The sequence below is a fragment of the Plecotus auritus genome (assembly GCF_963455305.1).
Source record: "Plecotus auritus genome assembly, chromosome: 2".
Classification (NCBI taxonomy): domain Eukaryota; kingdom Metazoa; phylum Chordata; class Mammalia; order Chiroptera; family Vespertilionidae; genus Plecotus; species Plecotus auritus.
Genome location: NC_137771.1, coordinates 161673921 through 161694661, shown reverse-complemented (window position 1 = coordinate 161694661; position 20741 = coordinate 161673921). Strand labels below are relative to the sequence as shown.

The window sequence follows — 20741 nt, the reverse complement described above, 5'->3', positions numbered from 1 at the left end:
GAAACATCAAGGTATATAGTTCTGATCCCCAGAAAGTTCAGGCTCTTGCACACATAAGGTTCCCCTGGGCCTCTTGAGAGGTCTGCAGTGGAGTGGAGGTGGGGGATTACTAGTTACAGCATTGAAGCAGGACTAGAAAGAACCAGAAGACTGACCAAAACTCACACCCCATGCTGACAGCCACAGCCATGCTGCTGGTTCCGTCCTCATTGTGGAGTATGGTTTGCCCACCGGAGTACTGCCATTCATGCACTGGGCCCCCTCCTGTCCAGTCAACACTGATGGGATCTGTGTGAACCTAACTGTGTGATGATTCACTGGAATTCCAGTGTGGTGGAGAAGGGACAAGTCATGACACAAAATTGCATGGTAAGGTTATGTCCACTCATGAAGATTATTTACATCAAAGCTCGATGACTCAAATTTCTCATACCTGTTCAATATAGTTCTTTGGATTACAGATCAGACTCTACATGCCCAGGCTTAGAATGTGGAGTGGTAAGGGGTAAGGAATCAATAAGTTTATTTCTCCCTGAACTCTCATCATTTAATGATTCCCCTTTTATTCTCCTCTTCTCCTGTCAAGGAATTCAAGAGGGGATTCAAGACAGCCTAAGGTCTCTTCCTGTCTGCATTTAGAGGTCCCCTACCTCAACCTCCCATGTGATTCTTCCCTATATATTGCTAGAAAGACATAATGAAAGGGAAAAAAGTCTAATCAAGCCCTACTTTGAATGAGAGAGACCATCAGTCAGAGACAGATCCCATCCCCAGATACCAGCTTGGCTCAGATTTAGAGTCTGAGCAACATGGTCCAGTAAACATACAATGGAAGCCACATATGCACTTTTAGATTGTTCAGTAGTTCACATTAAGAGAGTAAAAAGAAACAGGGGAAATCAGTTTTAATAATATATTTTATTTAATACAACATATCCAAAGTATTGTCATTTTGACATGTAATCAATATTTTAAGTGATTGATGTGATAATTTGCATTCTTATTATTCACTCTAAGTCTTCAAAACCTGATGTGTATTTTATACTCACAACACATCTCCCTTGCTCATAGCTGCATGTGGAGAGTGGCTATTGGGCTGGACTGGGAGTGACCCCAGGAATTTGGCTTTGACGGGATTGTCTCCTCTGGTTCTCCAAGGAAAATCTAGCTCATTGAATTCCACTTTAAAATTTATTTTCTGTTGAATTCAATCTCATTTTAGTCACCTGTCCCACTTATGACATCTCTGGGTCCTTCTGTGTTTTTATTAACTCCAAATAGTATTTGTAAATGTTTCCAGTTGCCACAATCATGTTCAATAACACCCAACTCTCAGTCTACCTCGACCCAATATGTATCTCCATCAAAGCAAAACAACACTCCCTTTTCATCATTGCATCTTCATTCATTTCCTGTCCATAAATTGTGTTCTACTGCCAACAAATTTGCACTAGTTTTGCAAGAAAAGTGCTGTGTACTGACTGCCATGGCAAATAACAGTGTTGTTCATGTGTCTCCCTTCTTTCAAACAACTTGGCACTCTGGACAGATTTCAGCTCATTGCTCCTAACTACAGACCTGTTTGGTTGAAAAGTGAGAACATAAAAATAAAAATGCAAGGAGGAGTAGGAGTTCAATTGTCTTCTTGCTCAACCAGCCTGATTCTTGGGGAGCAGGGCAATGCTTTATGTTAATGGCTGGCAGGAGACAGCTTTGCCTCACATTCTCTCTTGGTTCCTGTGCCCGTGAAAGGAAATCACTCACCTGTGAGCCAACCTCCCTCCTTGTTTCCCTGAGAGACAGTGGGAGGATAAAAGCCTAAATACCACCTGAACAGAAATGAGCAGCTACGATGCCACCCAACTCCAGCACGAAGAGGCCAGGGCTGAATGTAAGCCTTCGGAGAAGTTAGCTTGGAGATGTACATTTTTAGAAACTATCGCCTTCATTTTATATTTTTCCCTAGGAAGAGTCCTTATTTTAAAAATCTAGGTTTTCCTTTTAGTGGGAAACAGATTCTTTTTTCAAAGTTTGGTGTTGGATTGACCGAGAAAACGTGGGTCACTGCACAAGGTCATGCAGGCCCCGGTGAGCATGCACCATTTCCATGGCTCCCCCAGTGCATGGCTGGAAGAGCCTGAAGCCCCCATATAGCCCATCACTATACGCTGAGTAGGTCCAACAAGAGGAGATTTGAATCGCTGCCCAGAGAATAGAATCTGAAGTCTCCTTGGTTCCCTTGGTACCAGGGTCTTCCTTATGAGGCTTTAGCGCCCGACTTTGGTTTCCACAAGTTCCTTGGGTAAAAACCTGCTCTCACCAGACCGACCCCTTTGTTCCCCATCCTCCTGGGCCACTTCACCACAGGTATGCCTATCCTGACCACCTCATGCCAAACTGGCATATCTTCCCACAGGCCCGGGTCTTATATCCTTACCCCTTACCACCTTTCCATGGGAATGTTATCTCCCCACTTAATGGGAAGTTCTCAAAGGGCTGAGACTCAAGACCATGGTTTAGTCATCCTCCATTCTCCCCTCAGATGCTGGGACCAAGCCTTAATCCTAAAATGCCTTGAATGTGTAACTGTTGATGGAAATGACAGTGAGAAATGAGAAGAATGTGGCTTTGCAATCACACTGTCATCATCATCCCCCACAAAACTCTGTCACCTGAGCCCCCGCCCAGTGCTGTTAGGAGGAACACATTGTCCAGAGCCACAGAATTGGCTCAAACTGCCAGACCTCAAAATCAGGTCACACTGTTTTCAACATTGCATTCATAATCAAGACTCAAGCTGCTCACCGGGTCTGCCACAATGGAGTGGGAGGGAAGGGGAGAGGAAATGCAGACAGGGATGAGAATGGCAATCATTCGCGCGCGCGCACACATACACACACACACACACACACACACACACACACACACACACACACCCCAGTGATGGAGAGTGCAGACCCCACAACCCGTTTGTAATAGCATAGTCAGGCTGTGTCTCCCAGAAGATGCCCCTGGCCGCTAACCAGTCTCTGCTGGGAAGCTGATGTCCCCGAGGCTTCTGTAGCTCAGGACGTTGAAGTAGTCGTGCGGCTCGTCATAGTCATCGTCCCTCTGCTCTCGGCATGAGCCGGCAGCTGCAGCTTCTGCCCAGACACAGCTTGCAGGGGAGGCTGGAACGCCGAGCCCCCATTCCTCCTGTCCACATGGCACTCTCCTGAGGCCACTTTCTGCAGAACGAATTCTGAGAAATTTCTTCTAAAAACAAACAAATGACAGAGTATGTAGGGGTGTAATTCAAAAGTTACTCCCCAACTGATAAGTAATTATAATGATCTCTCTCTTCCTTTCTCACACACACACACACACACACACACACACACACACACACACACGTGAAGTTGTGTTCTTACCAACACCAATCTCTTGACCCTTACTTTCTCAGTTTTGTCACGACTGGAGTTCAGTACTAACCACTCCACCAAAACAAAACTTCCTACACATGCAATGCACCTGTCACCATTCCTCCCTATTCACGAAGCCTAGTGAGGCAGCTTGCACCCCGCTTCTCTCTACTCTTTGTCACCCCACACACTGATGACCTCTTCCTTTTTAAAATGCTCTCTTTCCCCAGCTTCCACGGCACCTTCTCCCTGATTCTCCTCCTCCTCCTGTGAACCCATCTGCACCTTCAGCCAGCCCTGCTTTTTTTCCTGCTTGCACATCAGCTCCCCAATGAAAGGGGTTTCCAGGGTTCTGCCCTCTGCTTTCTCACATTCAACACTCTCTCTGAGACACTTTATCTAAATGTACATCTACAACCACCCTCTTCCCTCTGATGATTCCCAAATCTCCACCCACACTAGTCCAGGCCTCTGCCCTGAACTCCAGACCCAGATGTCCACTTGCTAAGTGGCACAGCCACCTGATGACACACAGCTGGGACTGCAGGACAAACACTGCCCCCTTGGAGAACCTGAGGAGAAGGACAGTGGGTTGGCAGTCATGGTCCTGGCACTGGACACAGCCATCTCTGCTGAACCTCTCAGAAGGTCCCCTGGGGGCACTCTTGCCAACAGCTGCCTGGCAGATAACAATCATTCATTTAGTCTAATACAGTGGTCGGCAAACTGCGGCTTGCAAGCCACATGTGGCTCGCGAGCCGCGGTTTGCCGCTCTGTTGACTAATGAGTTTGCCGACCACTGGGATAGGGGCTTAATCACAAGGAACAACAACAGCCTGTAATTATTGGAATCGAGAGTCTAGGTCAGTGGTCGGCAAGCTGCAGTTTGCTGACCACTGGTCTAGTAGATCCATGCAATGCAAATATTTATTGAGCACCAGGTATTATGAGGTGCTATGATAAATAAAGTGTATAATAATTATAAGAACATCCTATATAATAAAGAGGTGATATGCAAATTGACCCTCACGACCTCACATCATAAGATGGCCACCCTCACGTTGTCACAAGATGGCTGCCCCCACGTCATCACAAGATGGCCACCACAAGATGACCGCCCCCTACATTGTCACAAGATGGCCTGCAGGGGAGGGCAATTGGGGGGGACCAGGCCTGCAGGGGAGGGCAGTTGGGGGTGATCAAGCTGGCAGGGAAGCAGTTAGGTGTCAATCAGGCTGGCAGGGGAGTGGTTAGGGGTGATCAGGCTGGCAGGCAGAGTGGTTAGGATCCAGCAGTCCCGCATTGTGAGAGGGATGTCTGACTGCGGGATCGGGCCTAAACCGACAGTCGGACATCCCCTGAGGGGTCCCAGATCGGAGAGGGTGCAGGCTGGGCTGAGGGACACCCCATCCCCAGTGCACGAACTTTGTGCACCGGACCTCTAGTATATTTATAAGAATTAATTAGAGAAAATATTTTAAAATTGCTATTTGCCCTTTCTCTGTAATAGAAGTGTCAGAGATGAAAGAAGATTAGTAAAATGTATACGAAAATCTTCCTCCTGTCAGAGTCTGGGGTACTCCACGAAACCCAGAGTCAAGTCCCTGCTCACCCGTGAGCGCCTCAAAATCACACAAGACCCAGACCCAGCCGGGCCCACCCCCATTGGGTGTGACCCAGACCTGGCCAGTCCCACCCCCATCAAGCACCACCGGGTGGGGGGCACAGCCTCAGGTGCCCTGGCCTGGCACCAGGCGGGGGGCAGGGGGCACAGTCTCAGGTCCCCCATCAAACCCCACCGGGTGGGGGGCACAGCCTCAGGGTCCCTGTCAAGCCCTGCAGGGTGGGGGGCACAGCCTCAGGTCCCCTATCAAGCCCCACCAGGCAGGGGGCGCAACCTCAGGTCCCCCGGCCTGGCGCCAGGTGGGGGGCACAGCCTCAGATCCCTCAGTGCACGCCGGGCAGGGGGCACAGCCTCAGGTCCCCCAGCACACACCCTCAGGTCCCCCAGCCCGGCGCCGGGGCGGGGGGCGCAGACTGAGGTCCTTTGGCCCGGCACCAAGGTGGGTGGCACAGCCTCAGGTCCCCATCAATACCCACTGGGCAGGGGGTACACCCTCAGGTCCCCCAGCCCGGCGCCGGGGCGGGAGGCGCAGACTGAGGTCCTTTGGCCCGGCACCAAGGTGGGTGGCACAGCCTCAGGTCCCCATCAATACCCACTGGGCAGTGGGAACAGCCTCAGGTCCCCCAGTACCGGGGTGGGGGGCGCGACCTGAGGTCCCCCGGCCCAGCACCGGGGCAAAAGGCGCACCTTGAGGTCCCCCGTCAAGCCCTGCGGGTGAGGGGCGTGGCCTGAGGTCCCCTGTCAAGCCCCGCCAGGTGGAGGGCATGGCCTCAGGTCCCCCGTCAAGCCCTGTTGGGTGGGGGGCATAGCCTGAGGTCCCCCGGCCTGATGCTGGGGTTGGGGGCATGGCCTGAGGTTCCCTGTCAAGCCCCACCAGGCAGGGGGCGCAGGCTCAGGTCCCCTGCCCCGGCCCAGTGCCACGCAGCCTCAGGTCCCTGCTGATTGCTCCTTAAGGCTCGTTACAGGAACTCAGCCTCCACTGTGGATGCAGACATCTTGTGTTAAGGAAACCCCGCCTTTGCTGTGGGCTCAACCATCTTCTGTTAAGGAAACCCCACCTCCACTGTGAGTGCCGCCATCTTTGTGATGGTGTGATAGTCAATTTGCATATTACCTCTTTATTAGATAGGATGGCTATTAATGTATGCCACGAAAAATGCCCAAGTGGCTTAGTTGAATTATTTGACTTAAATTTTCTTGCAACCCCACAAAGGCAGCTCCATACTTATTTCTGATTTACAGATGAGAAAGCTGAGCTGAGCAAGTGACATAGCTACTCACATGGTAGAGCCAGGATTCCAACCTAGGTCTGTCTGATTCCAACACCATATTCCTAAAGACTGCAATCTGCTGGCTCTCGGGGTCTGTGGGGAGCACTCTTGGTGCCCCGCTCAGATCCTCAGTACCTGACCTGTGATCCCACTCCCCAGACCTGGGAGTATAGGCTGTGAGCGGCTCACAGCTGCCCCTCTCTGCAGACTTGCTCTTGGACCCTCCCTGCTGAGCAGCCTGCAGCCAATGACTGAGGAAGGTGGGTTTTTAAAAGGCCAGCTCCCTGCCTCAGGATGCAACCAACTCTACATACAAGTCTTGCTTCAACCAAGTCTCCAGCCGAGACCACATCATGTGGAGCGTTGCTCACCCATTCTGCTTCCTTCAGTACCTTCACCTGAGAGCTCGTTCAGGGAAATCCCTTTCGCCAGAATCCACAAGTCAGGCTCTAGTTCCTGGGCCTGCACTAAAACAGTTGTCCTGGGAACGGCCCTGGATGGAATGTGGAAGGAGAGCCCTCACCGCTGGATGGGAACAGGGACCCCACCCCAGGGGCAAAATGGGACGGGACACAGATGGAGGGAGTTGTGAGCTGATGCCACGGCTCTGACATTGGAGAAGTGTGGGGTAAGCAGTGATTATGGGGGGTTGGGTGGCTTTTGCTAAACCCCTCTGGTGCACGGAAGAGAAAAGGAGTCAGATCTGTCAGCAACTGAAAGCAAAGTGAGAGTCAAAGGTCCTTCCAGCAGCATTTAGAGCATCCTCCCCACTGCAGGCCGGCACCGCACCTTGTCGCCGGGGAGATGAAACTTCTGGGAGGAAGGGGGGGTTGGGGGCAGGAGGCAAAGCAGGAAGGGAGAACATATGTAATAGAGTCAACAATAAATTTTTAGAAAAGAAAGACAGAACTTCAAAGAAGGCTTAAGCCTGGGCAAGTCGTATACCAGGGTCCTGATGTGAAAACAGGGTCCTCGTCCTCCTTTACTTCTCATCCCGCAGGGTTGTGGGCAGCCCTGCGCCACTGAAGGACTGTTAACACTAAACGGGCTGATGTGCACCATCCCTCTCACCGAGTAGATGCCCCAGATGCATCACAGCCGAAGTAAGTAAATCAAACCCCAGGGGACTGGCCGAAGGTCAGGCAGCAACCAGGAACTGCAGGTGACAGCGAGACTGGAAGGAGACAGGCCCAACCTCTCAGGCGCTCCCAGATAAGGGAAGGCACAGAAGAAGGATGCAAACAACTTCCCCAAAAGGCAGAACAAGGACCGTGAAAAAGGCACGAAGGGCAGTGGGGGGTCCCATCCATGTCTGTCTCTGGACAGAAGGAGAATCTGAAAGGGCCAGGGTGGCCGGCGTGGGGTCCAGAGTCTTACCTTTCTGGCCAACGTGACCACCACTGTGACCACTGTGCAGATGGCCACCAGCAACAGGACCCCGAGCAACGGGATCAGGAAGCCAGCGCGGTGCTCAGTGCCTAGAGGGAGGACAAAATAAGGGAAATGGACTGAGGCCAGAAGCAAAGGGCAATCGTTTCCCAGGGAGACCTGAGCTCAGGGCACAGAGGTGGGGGCTGGCCAGGCCTTTCTCCGGCCACAGGACTGGACCACTAACCCAGCTGCTTGGACAACAGACCATCTGCTTGGCCCACCATGAACCACTGACATGCAAGCCGTTGTGTACCTCACAGGTTTACACCAGAACAGACCATTGTTAACCCCCCTCCTCGACTCAACAACGTCACTTTGGGTAATACTCATGAAATAAAACAAATAGTAACGTCCCGAAAAAATGGAAAAGGAAATTTTTCTTTTATTAAACTTCATATTTATAATCATACTGGTAGGAACATTTTAACTTAAAAATTGAAATAAAATTAATATTAAAGTGCAAAAAAGAAAAAGAGCACATAACCTTTCACCTTAAGCCTATGACACATTACTGCTGGGCGGTGAGACCTGGCGGGAGCAAGGTCCTGGGGCTGCTTCCTTTACTGTTCTCCTTCATTCACACCACAGATTCTTTTTAAATATATATTTTATTGGTTTCAGAGAAGAAGGGAGAGGGAGAGAGAGATAGAAACATCCATGATGAGAATCATGGATCGGCTGCCTCCTGCAGGCCCCCTACTGGGGATCAAGCCCACAACCCAGGCATGTGCCCTGACCAGGAATGGAACTGTGACCTCAACCGCCGAGCCACGCTGGCCAGGCCCTACCACAAATATTTATCAAGCACCTGGCACATAACAGGTGCTTCATCAATGTTTGTGATATGAGTTAAAGTATGAACAAGAGAATGTCTACCAACATAAAATGTAACTGGAAGGAGGAAGAGGCAGGAAAGGGGTTTTGAAGAGATGATATTTTATCCAAGGAGCGTGTGAGAGGAATAGGACAGCTTGCTGAGGGGGAAAGGTTTCCAGGCCGCTTCCCCCATCTCCACCTCCTTCCCAGAAGGTCGGGCGGAACCCAGGTGCCCAGGGAGAAAAGAGGAGGGCGTAGCAGAGGCCAGGCCCTCTTCCCTCTGATTAAGGGCTGCGCTTGCCAGGAAGGTGGCCTAGGAATGCAATCCCTTAGAACAGTGGTCGGCAAACTGCGGCTCTCGAGCCACATGCGGTTCGCGAGCTGCGGTTTGCCGCTCTGTTGACTAATGAGTTTGCCGACCACTGACCTAGACTCTCGATTCCAATAATTACAGGCTGTTGTTGTTCCTTGTGATTAAGCCCCTATTAGAACAAGGGCAGGGCCCACAGTCTAATAGGGGCTTAATCAGGAGGGGTAGGAGAGGGAGCCCAAACCCCCAGCACGAGCTTCTCCTGCCCTGAGGATTCCATTTCCTGCTTTGGCCACAGGCTGGGGGCGGGGACAGACGGGGAGCAGAGGGGTCATGGAGGGCAGTGGCAGGGGGCAGAGGGCCTGCAGAGGGCTGTCCACAGAACAGAAAAATATGTAGGCTCTTCTCCGCATGCATAATTGCCCTATGTGGAAGCAAAGCATTTGAAAAGAAACTATAAGGTAACAGTTTCACAGATTTTGCCAACTCATAAAGCTTAATCTCTAACACAATCAGTAAATAGAAGTTCAGAGGACGCCATTCCGGGAACCAGACACCTGTGTTAAAGTCAGCACTAATGCTCTGAGCCACTGCCAGCCTCAGCTTCCACTGCCTCAGTCAGACAGGCAGTGCAGTCATCGCTGAGGTACATGGTGCTTCCCATGCATGTTCCAGGTGCCGTCCTACAGGCGTCTGCTGGTAGTGAGTAATTCAGTCCCTTCAGCACCTCACAGGTCTGACAACTGCCTCCTTTCACAGGGGAGAAAAGCAATGCACGGAGCGGCTACCTAATCCTGTCTGTGGTCACCAGCAGCACCGGGATTAGGACATCGACTGCCCGGCATCAGCCTGAGCTCACAACCACTCCACTGCACTGTCTCTCAGATACAGTCAGAATCCTTTCCCTCCGTCCAGACAACGGGTTCAAGTGTCCAGATGGATAACAGACGTGAGGTTATTTTGGAAACTATGAAGCACGAACAAATGTAAATGATCATAAATTAAAAATAGAACTATCATTGTGACCCAGCAATTTCACTTCTGGGTATTTATCCAAAGACCTTCAAAACACTAATTCAAAAAGATATTAAGCACCCTATGTTCATCGTGGCTCCATTTGCAATAGCCCAGATATGGAAGCAACCTAAGTGTCCATGAATGCACACAGAAGATGTGGTGCACTGGCACAGTGGAATATTAGTCAGCCATAAAGAAGAATGTAATCTTGCCTTTGTGACAACTTGGATGAACCTAGAGGGTATTATGCTAAGTGAAATAAGTCAGACAGATGAAGACAAATACCACATGATTTCACTTATATGTGGAATCTTAAAAACAACAACAACAAAAAAAAAACAAATAAATGAACAAACAAACTCATAGATACAGAGAACAGACTGATGGTTGCCAGTTGGGAGGATGAATGAAAAAGGGGAATGGGTTAAGATATAGAATTGCCAGATACAAAAACAATCACAAGGATGTAAAGTACAGCACAGGGAATATAGTCAATGATTTTGTCATAACTGTGTATGATGCCAGGTGGGTACTAGACTTATCAGGGTGATCACTTCATAAAGTACACAAATGCCTATCACTATGTTGTTCACCTGAAACTAATAAAATATTGCATGTCAACTATAATTGAAAAAAATTTCAAAAACCTTTCTAAAATGCAAATTATTGTACATTTACACTTAGCACACAGTTTTGTTTCTAACCAGCTCTAATCCCTTATAAATTTAGGACCTAATTCTAATCTGCATGACCCATGCTAACCTAAGAAATGAGAACGTTTTCTAGATGACCATATCCTATCTAATAAAAGAGTAATATGCAAATTGACCGTAACTCCAAAACACAAGATGGCTGCCCCCATGTGGACACAAGATGACCACCACAAGATGGCCTGCAGGGGAGGGCAGTTGTGGGCAATTAGGGGTGACCAGGCCAGCAGAGGAGGGCAGTTGGGGGAGTCCCAGGCCTGCAGGGGAGGGCTGTTAGGGGTGACCGGGCCAGCAGAGGAGGGCGGTTGCGGGAGACAAGGCCAGCAGGGGAGGGCAGTTTGGGGGGAACAGGCCTGCAGGGGAGGGTAGTTGTGGGCAATCAGGCCAGCAGGGAGGGCAGTTAGAGGGGATCGGGCCAGCAGAGGAGGGCAGTAGCGGGAGACCAGGCCAGCAGGGGATGGCAGTTGGGGGTGACCAGGCCTGCAGAGGAGGGCAGTTGGGGCGGACCAGGCCTGCAGGAGAGGGCTGTTAGGTGTGACCGGGCCAGCAGAGGAGGGCGGTTGCAGGAGACAAGGCCAGCAGGGGAGGGCAGTTGGGGGTGACCAGGCCAGCAGGGGAGGGCAGTTGCGGGGGACCAGGCCTGCAGAGGAGGGCAGTTGGGGCGGACCAGGCCTGCAGGAGAGGGCTGTTAGGTGTGACCGGGCCAGCAGAGGAGGGCGGTTGCAGGAGACAAGGCCAGCAGGGGAGGGCAGTTTGGGGGGAACAGGCCTGCATGGGAGGGCAGTTGTGGGCAATCAGGCCATCAGGGAGGGCAGTTAGGGTTGACCAGGCCAGCACAGGAGGGCAGTTGCGGGAGAACAGGCCAGCAGGGGAGGGCAATTGGGGAGATCAGGCCTGCAGGGAAGGCTGTTGTGGGGGGACCGGGCCTGCAGGGGAGGGCAGTTGGATGGGACCTTGCCTGCAGGGGAGAGCAGTTGGGAGGGACCAGGCCTACAGGGGAGGGCAGTTGGGAGGCACCAGGCCAGCATGGGAGGGCAGTTGGAGAGACCAGGCCTGCAGGGGAGGGCAGTTGTGGGCCATCAGGCCATCAGGGAGGGCAGTTAGGGGTGACCAGGCCAGCAGAGGAGGGCAGTTGCGGGAGAACAGGCCAGCAGGGGAGGACAGTTCGGGGGGACCAGGATATCAGGGGAGGGCAGTTGGGGGTGACCAGGTCTGCAGGGGAGGGCAGTTGGGGGGACCAGGCCTGCAGGGGAGGACACTTGGTAGAGACCAGGTCAGCTGAAGAGGGCAACTGGGGGAGACCAGGCCTGCAGGGGAGGGCAGTTGGGGGTGACCAGGCCTACAGGGGAGGGCAGTTGGTGGGGACCAGGTCTGCAGGGGAAGGCAGTTGGGGGGGGACCAGGCCTTCAGGGGAGGGCAGTTGTGAGTGACCAGGCCTGCAGGGATGGCAGTTGTGGGGACCAGGCCTGCAGGGGAGGACTGTTGGGGGGGACCAGGCCTGCAGGGGAGGGCAGTTGGGAGCGACCAGACTGGCAGGGGAGGGCAGTTGGGGGGAGCAGTTAGTCGTTGATCAGGCTGGCAGGGGAGTAGTTAGGGAGTGATCAGGCTGGCAGGGGAGTAGTTAGGGAGTGATCAGGCTGGCAGGCAGAAGTTGTTAGGGGCAATCAGGCAGAGGCTGGTGAGCGGTTGGGAGCCAGCAGTCCTGGATTGTGAGAGGGATGTCCAACCGCCAAGTTAAATTGGCAGTTGGACATCCCTCAAGGGGTTCCAGATTGCCCCCTGGTGGTCAGTACGCTCCCACAGCCAACCTTCATGGCTGGCCAATCTCCTTTGGTCCCTCCCCCTCGCTGGCCACCCCTGATGGGCCCTGGGACTGGGCGACATGACCTTGATCTGCCCCAATCGCTGGCCAGGTCGAGGGACCCCACCCGTGCAAGAATTCAGGCACCAGGCCTCTAGTCAATATATACACATAAAATGTCCTTTTTATACCCAAGAGTGTGGTTATCAACGTTGGCTGCTCGTTCGAATCACCAGGGATTCTCCTAGCATCTATCAGGTCCTGCCTCCACCCCTAGAGATTCCTACTGAATTTGTGTGGGATGGGCGCTGGCACCAACGTTATTTAAAAGCCCCCAGGTGATGTGAGTGTGAGCAGGGTTGGGTGGCTCTGATCCACTGCGCATGGCAGGGATGCATTTTCCATCCTAGAGGATGAGGTTCGTCCTCTGCTCTGCTCCAGAGGGCATACCTGAGCTTTGTAGGACCTCCAGAAAGAGTCTCCCTCTGTAAATGCCGTCAGGGAAGGTGTGATAGATGCAGGAGTACACCCCTGTGTCGTTTGTGGTCAGCGACTGCAGGGTGAGGCCCAGGTTGGGGCGGGGGACCACTCGCTCCCTGAAAGCCGGGTAGATGGACCACCCGGACTCAGTGTGATGAATGGCCAGAAACTGGTCCTGCTGCTTCCAGTCGACCTGAGTCACCGTGGCCGTGGTGGAGGAGAGGTGACATTGTAAGGTGACAGAGCCACCTTCCTCTGCAGAAATGTTCCCCATGGTCCCTATTCTGCCTGTCATGGCTCCTAGGGGAGGGAGAAAGCACGCGTGAGTCCAGGTCAGCAGCTGGCCCGATCCTTCCCATAGAAATCCAAGGGGCTTTGGGACCAGAACTGGCTTTTGGCATGGTCGCCTCTCCGGCCTACCGCCACTCCCCCGCCCGGAGACGGAGCGCATCCCAGGGGCTCTGCTGGGATCTAGCGTCATGACCAGCTCATGGGTGATTTTCAGCTGCTCACTTTACAATATAAACCCTGGCAGCCACTGCTTCCGTTTCACTGTATCTTCCAGCAGCCCAGGGCTGGGCTGGACACACTATCCTTTGAAGTAAAACCTGGCTGTTTGGCTGGTTGCCATTGGGGTGCCTGGAAAACCCTTCATGAACTCCAAGGGAAGGAGCCTTGGAGAGAAACTGGGTCTCCACGCAAAACCACCCTTTGGCACTTACCACCCTCAGATGGCTCAAAAGCAAAACAAAAACTAACACTGCCGTTTTTAAATATTTGTGCCCCCTTTTAATACAGAAGGAAATAGATGTATCACGGATTCAATCTAAAATGTTAGGATCTCTAGAATATGTGAAGAAAACATGTTGACCCACAGAAGAAAGGACGAAGGGGCAGGAGTGAACTTGTGCAAGTAAATGCGTCACCCTCCTGCTTAGTCCCTTTCTCTCCCTTGCTTCCTTTCTGGGGTTGGCCAGTCAGGTTCCCCCCCCTACCCCCCCCCCCCAGCCCCCTGTCCCAAGCCCTTCATCTGCCGCCAGAACAAACCTGTGCCTTCTTCTCAGAAGAGAAAAGCGGGGCACAGTGCTCTGAACACTGTGGTTTCCTTCCCACAGACCAATAGAGCATTCACTCCCTGCCTCCCCTTGCCGCCTCCCTGCTCTCCCGCTTCCTCGGGTTCTAGGCTGGAGTTTCAGTCCCTACCTGACACCAGGAGGGGAGCCTGCCTCAGCCCCTGGGCCCAGATCAGGAGGAGACACCACTGCATGCTTCTGCCCAGGGGGCCTCAGGAAGCAGATGTGGCCGCCTCTGCCACAGAAACTGGCCGAGTGCAGCTGGCAAGGCGAAACTGAGCCTATGAGGAGAGAGGGTCTCGGAAACACCAAGTTCAGCAAAACCAAAGACAGATGCCGTTCTCAACAAGCACCCAAACTGCGCAGCGAGCCACAAGAAAGACCATGAAGGAAACACTTTAAAAAAATAAGCAGCGATATGGTCTTTGGATGCTGTTAGTCAATCTACTCATTTAAATTCTCTGACTGCACTTTTTTTTTTTTTAATCAGCCTTTATTTAACAAGTTCAAGGCAACTGTGTCATGCCCAGGCTTTATAGAACCTGTTACCAATGGGGTTCCCTGACTTCACCCTACTAAAGATGTGCAGAACTGAGAGAAACTTAAGTGTGTGCACTCTCAGGCTAGGCACTGCACTAGAACTCTGAGCCAGTGAGCAAGAGGCAGTGACTACAGAGACAAGACTTGGGTGGGACAAAGTCTTGGACAAACATAGCCACACTTTCCTTGAATGAGGTCCTCTTCTTGAATCTTATATCTTCTTTCTTGTTTATCTGGACTGAGACTTTGTTGAATTCTGGCTTAATCTCTCTGACCCAGTGTTATCGGAGGAGACCAGAAAAGAGAGTTTTCTTCTGCATGGCAACCCCATGAAACTTGGGAACGCCTGACCCTGGAGAGAAATCACTTGACCTTTGCTTGAAGCTCCACTTCATAGTCAAATCCTACTGCTGAGTCATCCTATACCTCCCTCTCTCCCTCCCTCCCTTCCTCTATCGCTCCCTCCCTCCCTCCCTCCCTTCATTTATTTGAAAATCCCCAAGTGCCTACAAAGGACCAGACTTGACCGCAGGCTCTGGAGATATGAGACACTTTAGTCAAAGCTTGCTCTCCAGTGAAGCCACACTCTGGGGAGAGGAGGTGGAGGGCCCACATTCATTTCCTCCAGGGCTCACCGCTGCTCCTTTGGACATACTCCATGGTGTATGTACTGAAAATAGCTCCACCAAGGGGAGCCTCTGAAGCCCAGAGCTCTGCCCCCTCCAGTCCAGCCAAGCCCCTGAGCTTCCACACTGTCCAGACTCCTGTCCCCTTCTCCCCTGATGCTTCGTCTCAGACCAGCTTCTTCCCCTCCCTGGGTTCTGCTGATTCCCAACTCTACACCACGACCCACTCACCACCCCACTAGCCCACCTCCAGCCCCTTAGACAATATATGCCTCACCAGCTTCTCTGGCTTTCCAAATTCAACCTGTCCTTCCAGGTTCACATCAAGATACAACTCCACCCTTTTCAACAATCACAATCCCTTTAGCTAAAGGAGCAGCAGTACCTAATGTGTGTCCAAGGGAAGGTGCTGAGGTTGAACTTGTGGGGTTCACAAGCCCACTGGTTGCTAAGCCAAAGGAGCCATGAGGGAAAGCCAAGAGCGGCCAGTGGGGCTCAAGCACTGAGAGGGGCATGCTGGGGTTCGGGCTACCATAAATGCACAGCCTGTGTTCCTGCAGTGAGGTGGCTGGAAACCATACAGGCAGGACCTGTCTTCGATAATGAGGAATCCAAAGAAATTTAGACCAGGGGGTGGGGCGGGGGGGGGGGGGAGATAGTTAAAGAATTGTTCTATTTGTTTCTAAGCAATCAGTCCAAAGAGGACCTGATGAATGATGCTTTCCAGAGACATTTGAGGTGATTAACAGACTGTAGACTAAGTAACACCTGGGTCCAGATTCATCCCCAAGAATTTAAGTGAGTAGATTGACTAACAGCATCCTAAGAAACACCTGGGTCCAGATTCATCCTGGTGTGGTGACCTTGAGAAAGTTACTCAACTTCCTTAGGAGTCCGTTTCCTCATCTGCAGTGAGAAGAATAGCATCCCCTGCCTGCCCTTCATAAGGTCCTTGTGAAGATTCAGTGAACGGATGTGAGGTGGTGTTTAGCACAGTGCCTGGAGCACAGGAAGGGGTCCATACATCAATGACAGTGTTGATAATAACAGTGCCTAAGGAAGTAAAAGAGAAATCAGAGAAGAATATCTCTCTATCTATGCAATGTGTTTTGCCAGGAAAAACCCTGATCTCTGGACTCCAAGTTCCCTGATCTCTGGACTCCAAGTTCTCTACGCAACCTCTTCATTCTGTCCTGTGCATCTGATATAAGACTGTGAGGAGGAAATGCTCCTGCAGAGAAGTGGACCAGCCAGACCCAGAGGAGGCCTGGGAGGGAGGTGAATGACCCAAGACTCTCCCCAGGGAACCTCCCAGAAGTCCCTCTTGGAGCCTCCCACTGGGTGGGACTCTGCCTGGAAGCCTTGCTGGTGTGGCCACCTCAGCAGTGGCTGCACAGAGCTCAGCAGCACAGCTCCGAGGCGCAGGTCTGGACTGGGAGCTCCCAGGGCCACCGGAGCCGTGAGGGCCAGTGGAAGCAGTGGCACGGCATGAACCTCTGTGGTCAGTCAGATTCTGACTCACATTTCCATTTTAAAGTTCTAAAAGGAGCCGCCATAGTTTTTCTGCCCTTGTTTTTTAAAATATATATATACTAGTGGCCCAGTGCACGAAATTCATGCACAGGGGGTGGGGGGGTGTCCCTCAGCCTGGACAGCACCCTCTCCAATCTGGGACCCCACAGGGGATTGGGCCTAAACTGGCAGCCGGAAATCACTCTCGCAATCTGGGACCGCTGGTTCCTAACTGCTCACATGCCTGCCAGCCTGATCACCCCCAACTGCCCCCCACTGCCAGCCTGCTCACCCCCAACTGGCCCCCCCTGCCGGCCTGCTCACCACCAACTGCCTGCCCCCCCGCTGGCCTGATCACCCCCAACTGTCCTCCCCTCCTAACCGCCTCTGCCTCGGCCCCGCCACCATGGCTTTGTCCAGAAGGTCTCCCAGGTCTCCCAGTCTAATTAGCATATTACCCTTTTATTAGTATAGATTGTATTGTTGACAGTATTACAGTTGCCCCCATCCCCCCCCTATGTCCCCCTCTGCCCAGCTCCTACCCCACCTAGGCCTTCACCACACTATTGTCTGTGCCATGGGCTATGCATGTAAGTATACAAGTTCTTTGGTTTATCTTTTCTCATCCCCCCACCCTGAGATACTGCTGTGGTTGTGGGCTGACCAGATCTGGTTAGTCTTGAGGCAGCTGGATGGGTGTGGGCACTGAGGAAGGGACTCCATTTGCATGTAAAGGGGAAGAAGGGCTGGATGTAAAACACTCCCCAGCCCCCTGCAGTCCTTTCACAGCCCAGCCTTTCCTTGCCCCGAGCCCCAGGAGCCCCACGTGAGCCCAGTCACTCCATCCGTTGCAGTTGCAAACCTGTGGCTGGACAGGGATCAGGGAACTGGGAACAGAGCTGAGAGAGGGTGCACTTTCCATGAGACCTGTGACTTATGCCCTGGAGACACTACCTAGCGTTCTCTCAGGGCACAGACCACTCTCAGTTGTGTCTTTGAGTCCTCCCCCTAGCGGGGGAGTTCAGGGATATCAAGGCTTTCTTCTCCCTCTTTTCCTCGCCTCTAACCCAGTGCATGTCCTGCAGGTGCAGGGCTGGTGACCTTCTCAGCCAAGGGCTCTCACTCTGTCTCACAGCCCAGCGCCTCCTGGTGGTTGGCTGTCTGTGGCCAAAGGAAGAGGGCACGAGGCCCCTGAGGCCTGCAGGTCCGCAGAGGCCTGTGGAAGCAGAGACAGGGCGGGGAAAGAGAAGAGAACACAGCTGCCCAGGCACCCAGAAGAGCGTGTCCTGTGTCCCCTCTCCCCCATCCACCATTTGTCATAGCAAAGCCACCTCAGTGAAGCCATCTGAGTAATGGGGGGAGGGGGGAGGGAGGCATTGAAAGCCCCTCGTGGAGAGAACTGCCTCAGAAAATCAAAGATAGCGTGACAGGAATGTCTGTCACCTGAAGCGTTTTTAAGTCTGTGAGCCACAGGGTTTGCTGGCTGCAAGTGGCTCGCGGTGAATGTATATGGGAGAACTTGGGGGTGGGGTTGCTGTCTGTTAGCCCAAGCTCCCTCCAGTGAGGTGACTCTGAGGACCTCCCTGACAAAGGCTGCCAAGGACGTCAGTGGACTATGGGAACTTTGCCTTCCCAGCTGTGAAAATAGAGAGCCCCCTCCCCCCAGCCGAGGTTGGAATGCAGAGTCAGAAGAATCTTTGGGAAGAAGCCTGCACCTCCCTTCATAGCCCTACCCACCTCCGTCGTCATTCCCTGCTATTCCTCCCCCTCCCTAGACATGATTATACTATCAATCCAGCCTAGTCCCGTCTGCCTTGAGAAAGTATCCTCCACCCTGAACTTACTTGCTGCTTCCTACTCCCTAGAGTCCTCAGCATTGAGGACCACAAAGATTGGAATGGAAGTTCAAGTGAACGTATCAACCCATCAATGTTTCTCTCACATCAATGTTCCCCTCTCTCTCTCTTTCTCTCTCTCTTTCCTCTCTCTAAAATCAACAAAAACATAGCCTCAGGAGAGGATTAAAAATAATAATGATATAAAACTATTTCTAGTTGTTGATGCTTATATGAATGGAAAAGCCAAGAGAATCAATTGGGGGAAAAACCCACACAAAAATAAATTTGCAGGATATAAGATTAATATAAATAAATAAATAAATAGTCTTCCTATGTACAAACATTAACCAGTTAACAGATATTTTGGAAGAGAATCCCATTTACAATCGCAGCCCCAAAAAAGATAAAATACGTAGGAATAAATTGACCAGAAATGTGCAAAAGACACACGAAAAAAAAACTTCACTCAAATGAATTATCTATCCAAATATACTTTTAAAGGAAACCATACAAATTCTAAAGGAAAACCTAGATGACTTCCTTTAAAGCCTGGAAGGAGAGAAAATCTTTTTAACTAGGATTCAAACTAGAATTATAAATACAATTTTGTGAGGAGTTTGACTACATACATTTTTATTTTTTTTTTTAAAGATAAAAGCTTTTGCCTTTAAAACAATCATAAAGGTCAAATGACAAAGGCAAGCTAGAAAGAATATTTGGAACTTAATTCACAAACAAATTATTCATCTCCTTAACATAAAGAGATTCTAGAAATCAAGAAGAAAAAGACCAAGAACACTGAACAGATCAAAATGCATGAACTGACAATTCCTGGAAAAATATATACAAATGTTCTTTAAGTCCCAGTCATAAAAGAGAGATATGCAATAAAACTACACTGTGAAACCATTTCTCACCCACCAAATTAGCAAAAAATCAAAATTTTTACAATATGCTTTACTGGTGAGGCTGCAGAGAAACTGGTGCTATCATATATTTCTGTGAAAATAAAAAAAGGATATAACTTTTTTAAATTCGATTTTGTCAATATCTATTCAGATCTCAGCTGTGTTTACTGTTTGACCCAGGAGTCCTACTTCTAGAAATCTGTCCTAAGGATATAAGTGCACAAATATGAAATGACATATGCACAAATTTATTCATTGAGACATTATATGTACTAGCAAAAAAAAAAAAAGAAAGAACTCAAATGTCTATCAATGGGGGCCTGGTTGAATACACTATGATACCAAGTTCCTTGCCGAATAAACTGTTACCTCCACATAATGGGAAACTAGGCAACCAAAGAATGAGAGCATCTCAATGTGTTGACGTGGAGTGATCTCCAGAGGCTTTCTTAAATAAAACAGCAAGGTGCCAAAACTATGCTACCATAGGCTACCTTTGTGGAAAGGGATAAAAGGGAATAAATATATGAGTACAAAGTTGCTTATGTTTATAGTAAGAAACACTGTAGACTTTTTTTTAATCCTCACCCAAGGATATGGTTTTATTGATTTTTTTTAGAGAGAGGGGAAGGGAGGGAGGGAAAGGGGAGAAAGAGAGAGAGAGAGAGAAAGAGAGATCAATGTGAGAGAGACACATCAATTGGTTGCCTCCCATATGGGCCCAGACCCAGGATCAAACCCACAACCTCGTTATGTATCCTGACCAGGAATCAAAACTGCAATATTTTGGTGAATGGGACAACACTCCAACCAACTAAGCCACCCAGCCAGGGCCAGAAAATAATTTTTTAATTGGTTACCATTAGGTAGTGGGAAAGGGAGTGGGAGGAGGGCATTGAGATGGAAGAGAAACTTATTTGGGTATAGCTTTTAACTTCTAAGACATGTAACTCTTTTACATATTCAAAACATATGTATTGTATAAGAACAAAAAAGCTAGTCCATCCTTAAAATTGAAAGAAAAAAAGAAACAAAGTAATCTAATTGCATATAAAATTAACTAGGAGCCCAGTGCACAAATTCATGCACCTTGAAAGGAACTGTGGGCCACAAGGCTGTGTTGGGTCTTGGCCCATCCTCTGTGCCCCCACCCAGCCCCTCCCGCTGCAGCCCCTGGTCCCCTGTCTGCCTGCAGCCCCACTCCCGCAGCCACTTTCACGTGCTGACAGTGCCAGCCCCGTTTGCACCCAACGACAGTGCAGAGCGATTGGGACCAGTGCCAGCAACAGGTGTGAGCAGCAGCTGCTGTCCCGATTGCCCCTCAGGAGCAGGGGGAGATGGAGAAGCCCTCAGATGTGAGCACTGGGCAGGAGCAAAGAATTT

The 20741-nt window shown here is 50.9% G+C and overlaps 1 protein-coding gene across 1 annotated transcript; it reads right to left on the bottom strand.

Moving 5' to 3' along the window:
- Positions 1 to 3018: 3018 nt before the first annotated feature.
- On the bottom strand, positions 3019 to 14128 carry TIGIT (T cell immunoreceptor with Ig and ITIM domains; the record flags this gene model as incomplete). Its single annotated transcript, XM_080655993.1, has 4 exons — positions 3019 to 3255; positions 7674 to 7774; positions 12832 to 13161; positions 14065 to 14128. 4 exons carry the CDS (start codon positions 14126 to 14128, stop codon positions 3019 to 3021), a joined length of 732 nt encoding a protein of 243 aa, XP_080512119.1.
- Between the last annotated feature and the right edge of the window lie 6613 nt (positions 14129 to 20741).